The sequence below is a fragment of the Gavia stellata genome, chromosome 9, assembly GCF_030936135.1.
Source record: "Gavia stellata isolate bGavSte3 chromosome 9, bGavSte3.hap2, whole genome shotgun sequence".
Lineage (NCBI taxonomy): Eukaryota > Metazoa > Chordata > Aves > Gaviiformes > Gaviidae > Gavia > Gavia stellata.
In genome coordinates this window covers 8,413,619-8,419,618 of record NC_082602.1, presented here as the reverse complement: position 1 = coordinate 8,419,618, position 6,000 = coordinate 8,413,619, and the positions used below count along the sequence as shown (strand labels likewise).

General features: G+C 36.9%; 1 protein-coding gene across 1 annotated transcript in view; it reads right to left on the bottom strand.

Moving 5' to 3' along the window:
* Nucleotides 1–2,220: 2,220 nt before the first annotated feature.
* FAM13C (family with sequence similarity 13 member C) overlaps nt 2,221–6,000 on the bottom strand; it is a 54,954-nt gene continuing 51,174 nt past the window's right edge. Inside the window, exons 13-15 of the mRNA XM_059821074.1 lie at nt 4,882–5,081; nt 3,261–3,362; nt 2,221–2,470 (exon numbers count right to left, since the gene is read on the bottom strand). Of these exons, the coding sequence (XP_059677057.1) occupies nt 2,347–2,470; nt 3,261–3,362; nt 4,882–5,081 (426 nt within the window). The 3' untranslated portion in view covers nt 2,221–2,346. The remainder of the gene's footprint in view (nt 2,471–3,260; nt 3,363–4,881; nt 5,082–6,000) is intronic.

The window sequence follows — 6,000 nt, the reverse complement described above, 5'->3', positions numbered from 1 at the left end:
AAACTTCCCTCGTGACTTAGGAGCCTTCAGACCTCTGTTACCCATTTCCGTAGTCAGATGTTTTTGTCAGAAGCATGCACATGCCGCTGTCACCAAAAGCAAACACGAGTCTTCAAAATCTCCAATAGTATTTTTAGTATTTCTTCTCTCCCTCTTTCCCTTCTGTTCCCCCAATGCTTTAAATGATTAGAAGTCCTGGATTTCTTTCTGGCAACCATTTATACCTAGATGCTGCAAAAATTGTTTTCTGTTTCTTGCCAAACATAACAAAATCCTATATAAACTGCTTTAGCAAAATAAAAATAATGGCTTATAAATGGTGTTTAAATATGCATTCATTTTAACTACTGAACAAATACTGGGATAACTCCGAACAGCATGAAAGGTTGTAATTGCAGCATGATTTAAATTTCAGAGCTTAGAAATGTCAGCACTTCCAACGTGTTGTTTGACAGTGTTATTTATGTTATTTATATTAGCTAACTGAAAACAGAAACTGTGTCTTGACATAATAAATATAATAGAAAAATATTTTATTTGTACTGTTGTATAAAATATTATACAATCATAGAATATATAGATTACATTTTAATATCAATTGTATACATATGTCATGAAATCATTTTCCCTTATCAAAGATGTAGTTTGTAAACTTCAAATAGCTCTGTATCTGTTGCTCTAGATGACTTTAATTAAAACAGATTTACGAAGGAGACCATTTCTGATTCATAAAAGTTAAGTTATAAATTAAGTCAGTACACTGAAACAACAAACCTCTGAGAAATAAAAAATAAAAATTTTTTAGTGTTCATACTTTTTCCTCCAAACTACTTTAAAATGTGTACGTCTTCAAAATCATGCCAAGCCATTACATACAATAGAAGTACAAACATGGTTGGTACATAGTAGGCTTTATAAAATGAAAATCTTCTTACCAAGATAGAAAATAGGTTGCTTATACTACGAGGTCAATACAAAATGACAGTTAAAGCAAAACGCTAAACATGATTCAACTTCTCCAAGTCCCTTTTTTTTTTTTTCTTTTCTTTTTATTCTTCCTTCCTTTATGTCTGGGCCAAGTATTTCCCAGAATCGCTGCTTTTCATTTCTAGCACAAAACCCACTGATAAGCCTTCTGTTAATAGTCCACTTTTCACACAAATAGTGAAAAAAATCTCCTTAATATTACAAAGTGTGGTGCTCTGAAAGTTAAGATGCATAATTCCAATGGAAAAATATCTTTTTTATAATCCTATTTTAAGTAAACAAGAAGTCTAGCGTTCCTCACCAGATAACTGTGACACTCAATTATATACCATGTACTTTATCTATCCAAAATATCTTAGCATAATGCAATAATCTAGTCTTTTTTTTTTTTAATATATATATGTGGCAATTTATAACACAAGAAATACTTCAACATTTTACAAAGTGCATGCGTCTAAACGAGCTTTGGTAGTTAGAAAAGCCAATGTTATAGCGTCAGGCAAAATAAAGTGCAAATTTTCATACAGAAATAAAAATGAGCATGTAGGTGATCTATTTACTGAATTTTAAGTACCGTGAGTCAGGTCCTGTGAACCATGGTGAAAAGGACAGCAGCCAATACATTTGTTTTATCTCTTTCCAGTAAACTCTATTTTGTTTTGCTAAACACTTTCTCTTATTTCTAAAAAAACAATAGTTCCATTTGGCAGGCATGTTCTGTCCTTTTTTTTTCTTTGCATAGGCAGCATCACTTTGCTCTACTCCCAGAATTTTAGACCAAATCCTGGCACTGGTTCTTTGTATGCACCTTTCTTTGAAGTTACTGCAGTTGAATGGCAACTCTGTCTTGAAAGAGTGTGTTCATGAATTTTTCCATCATTTAAAGCTCATGTTTCTTTTAATCTAGTGAATCAGCACATTGAGAACTGACATTAATAGTTAATCATAGTGCATGTTAATTCTGGAAAGAAATGTGTGGTACATTATCATGTACTAAGATGTTCTAAAAACCTGGAGAGCATTTCCTCACACTTCTTAAATTAAGAGCAGGTCAAACTGAGGATCTACAGTACTTCAGTGTCCTTTTAATTTCTAGCATTCTCACAGTGCACTTACTTACTTCAAGGCTTTTTCAAAAGAAAAGAATATACTATAGTCCACTCACCCGTGCTTAATATTCTTACATATTGCTGTCCTCTCTCATCCCAGCTAGAATAATTGGTAAAGTGCATCAAAAAAATCTCAGTGTGTCAAATAATTGTGCAGCAGACCAAGACCTGTAAAATTACTTTCTCTTTTTCATTACTCGTTTGCTTGGGTTTTTTTGCTAGAGAACTATATCACGGCACTGCGTTCGCTTCAAATTGTTTTGGAAATATCATGCTTACTGATGAGAATCTCCAAGAGCCTGATTTTGGCCTTTGTGTGCTTGTATTCGGAGTATTCCTCGGCCATTGGCACCCGATCTTCTTTTTGAGGACTCCTATGAAAAGGAAATAAAAGTGCCATCGCTTTCATGAGTAAGAGGAGAAACAGTCTTTAAAATTTATTCTACAACAACTAATGAGGATTGGGATGGATTATTTTTTTTTTTCTAACTGTAGGTGACTAAAGGTAATTTGACAAGACCAAAAAGGGCTAATAGACAGAAATTAAATTATGGTAGTATTTAAAATACTGATTTTTCATATACCAGGTAATTTTCTTTCTTGTCAGCTATGCAAGCATAACTACATCATTCTCAAATATGCAGAGAAGTTATTACACAGTGTTTTGAAAACTGTTACCAGAATACTACATGCGCATCCACGGTTTTCAGCAAACAAGTTTGCTAAATAAAGGGAGGAGGATAAACAGAGGGTGAAAAGCAACCAGTATTTATCTATGGGTGAAAGAAACTGTGGCTTCTGTTTTTAAATCTGGTCTTTTAAAAATGGCCCAACTGCCATGTGTAATCCCTGCAAGTTTATATCTTTTTAGCAGCCCCCCCCCCACTTCATCTCAGAAAAGATCCTGTGCTGAGGTGGGGTTTATACCCATTGCAGGCACGTCCTAGATCCAGACTGCCCTCAGGGATGCCCACATCCCAGAGGAACTAAGCGGGGAGATGGACATCTCCACAGAGACTATACACCTCCATGGCATCTTCCAGTCCCCAGCTGCAGCTTCTTTGACCTGCTTACCTAAGAGTACCCACCCTACCAGAAACAAACATGTCTGCATAGGAGCCCAAAGTGGGGAAGGAGAGGGCTTTTGTTGAGCTGGTTATTTACCTTCCTGTCTGTTTATAGAATTGTTCCTCAAACTCCCTCAGAGCTTTGCGGAGCCTTTTCTTATCTGCTCTTGTTTCTCTGAGATGTTCAAGCAGAACGGGCCTGTAAAACAGAGACAAGAACATGAAACCCCCACATGCCTGGAAGCATTGTAAAAGCTGTGGCTTTGGGTAATAAGCAGCCTGCTGCTATGGGCCACGGCAGGCACTGATCTCAGTACCCTGGGACATTCCACCAAATCCCTCCAACTGTGGCTATAACTGGCTGTACCATCACACACAAACATTTGTGCTCCTTCCCTTTTACTAGTATTCTCACCCTTCCAATAAAGGGAAGGCAGAGACCCTATAGACAACATGGGAGGCAAAGATTTCAGGATTGAATCTTGCTACTGGTCTTAATTCTGTGTGGAATTAATGGAGTTGATGGGGCTCAGCATCTCACAGGAAATGCTTTGCTGACTTAATGAAATCAGCATCCCAGCCCTACTCCTAAAAGCAGCTGTTACCAAATATTACTGTGATGTGGCGGAAATGCTAGCAGTACCCAGAATCAACAGTTTTTTGGGGGCCATGTTTTAACTGATAGTTGGAGAATAAGGTTTTTAAGCAGAGAAAGAATGCTGTTATGACATATGCAGCTGTTTTTTTTTTCCCCCCATATTAACAAAACGCACAGAAATATATTCACAGCATTTGTAAGCAAACTATTGCACACATAGTTAAGTAAGTTACATACAAACCCAAAACATTTTTATTTACTCTCAATTTCGGTAGAGCCTAGTCAACTTCATTTATGCATCTAAGAACTCCCAATCAAAACACAAGAAAAAGATACCATCCCATAAGCTATGAGAACACACCTGTTCCTGGAAAGCATAGTCTTCAACAGTTTTCAGGGCTGAGTGATAACAGCCTATTTGCATCTTGAGATTTGTTGTCTCAAGAAATTCTTAACTGCAAATCGGGGGAGGGCTTTATTTTGCTTTTATAATGGAGTGTAGGAGGGTGGTGTTAAGTTTTCCAGGCATCCAGACCCTAATAACTATTCTTATGCAAGGAAGAAACTGATTTTACACGCATTCAGTGGCCTCCCATGTGACCATGTATTGCGTGATCTTTCACTCAGCTCACCTGTTGCTCTTTGTATGCCTCAGGTCTGGCATTTTTACATCACTCGCACAGTCAATCCCAGTACACATACACAGAAGCAGCCTATCCTGCTTTGCCAAACTGTGCTTTGTTTTATGACTGTTTTGTAAGAGCATAAAAGCAGTTCGAGATCTAAAAATTTTGCAGCGATTATAGGTAGGGCCGCATATCTTTACTATGCTATTATGTCATATCTACCGCTTCGTATATGTAGTTATTTCTCCTATCTGCTTACATTCCTTCACCTTTCTCTTCATGGACTTGGCACAAAGTTGTTTGCATAAATAGCTCAAACTGCAGGTATGCTGCCCAAACAACTATCTTTTGCCTCTTTCTTTTCTCCCATACAAAAACATTGAATCCCTTCTTTGGCATGGAATATTCCCATGCAATAAGTATGGCTCATGTTTCATTTACAAAGGCTACATGAAATATTTTAAAACATTCAGGAAAAGAAAAATAGAACTTACATTGTTGCCTCATGTAAATTGGACATAGACAAGGCTGTTTTTTGCCTGAAAACTTTCTTTTCATCCAGAGGTGAGACATACGCAGGCTCACTCTCCTCCTGAGAGTAACACAGGTGCTCATCGACAGGGAGGCAAGATATTGGACCAGATGATAACTCATGGCTGCTTTGAGAATGGTCTTCATCTGAGTCTTCCTCCTCCTGCTTGTAAAATGTAAAGCATTATTAAATTAGTTGTTGACATTACAATACTAACGATTAATAGGATGACAATGTAAAGAATTAGGATCTAACTTCCTGGATGTATTCATGGAAATAGATTACACATATTGAAAGTTTTACCCAGGTCTACCTGAGATTGTTCACGGGAGGTCTCATGGGGCCCACTGAGTTACTATGTATTGTCCACTGTGACTAAACAGGACAGAAGTAAGTTGGCCCTGCTTCTGAGTATCACCAGCCAGCAATTTATTTCTGTTTACTCAAAAGCCTTTATAAGTAGCAAAGATTTAAAGCACATCCTGTATTTATGTAAATAGTGCAGTCTTGCTGGAACTTGTACTCCTCTTACATACGATCTACTGTTTGTATTATGTCCAGAAATTCTGACTGTAACAAGAGCTGGAGGTAGAGATTCCACAGTTTTACAGCTACAAATGTTAACTACCAAAGTAGAGTGATGTCACTGTCTTCCTCACCTTCCTTCATCCTCAGAAGAAAAGTTGAGCTTTAGAAACTAAGGCTTAAACATAAAAACTCCACGGAGCAAAGCTCCTAAGAAGTAAGTAACACAAGGGAACATCAGTTAAATTTTTAAATAAAATATCCATGTGCATGTGTACAAAGATTTACACTGGGATTTTTCAAAGAAATCTAAAGCTCCACTGTCATCTAACATGACAATAATACATATAATTTTTAAAATCAACCCAGCCCCAATTACTATTAGGTTAATATTTTGAGATACATGCTAATTAACTTCCAAATAGCCAGATTCCACTACCTCTACTCACAGTGAGACCAGTACTGTTACATTACGTTGATATATTATTAATTACAGTGCGCCAAATGATATTTATATGTATGTGCTACGTGATTGCTAAAAGCATCGTCAACAAAA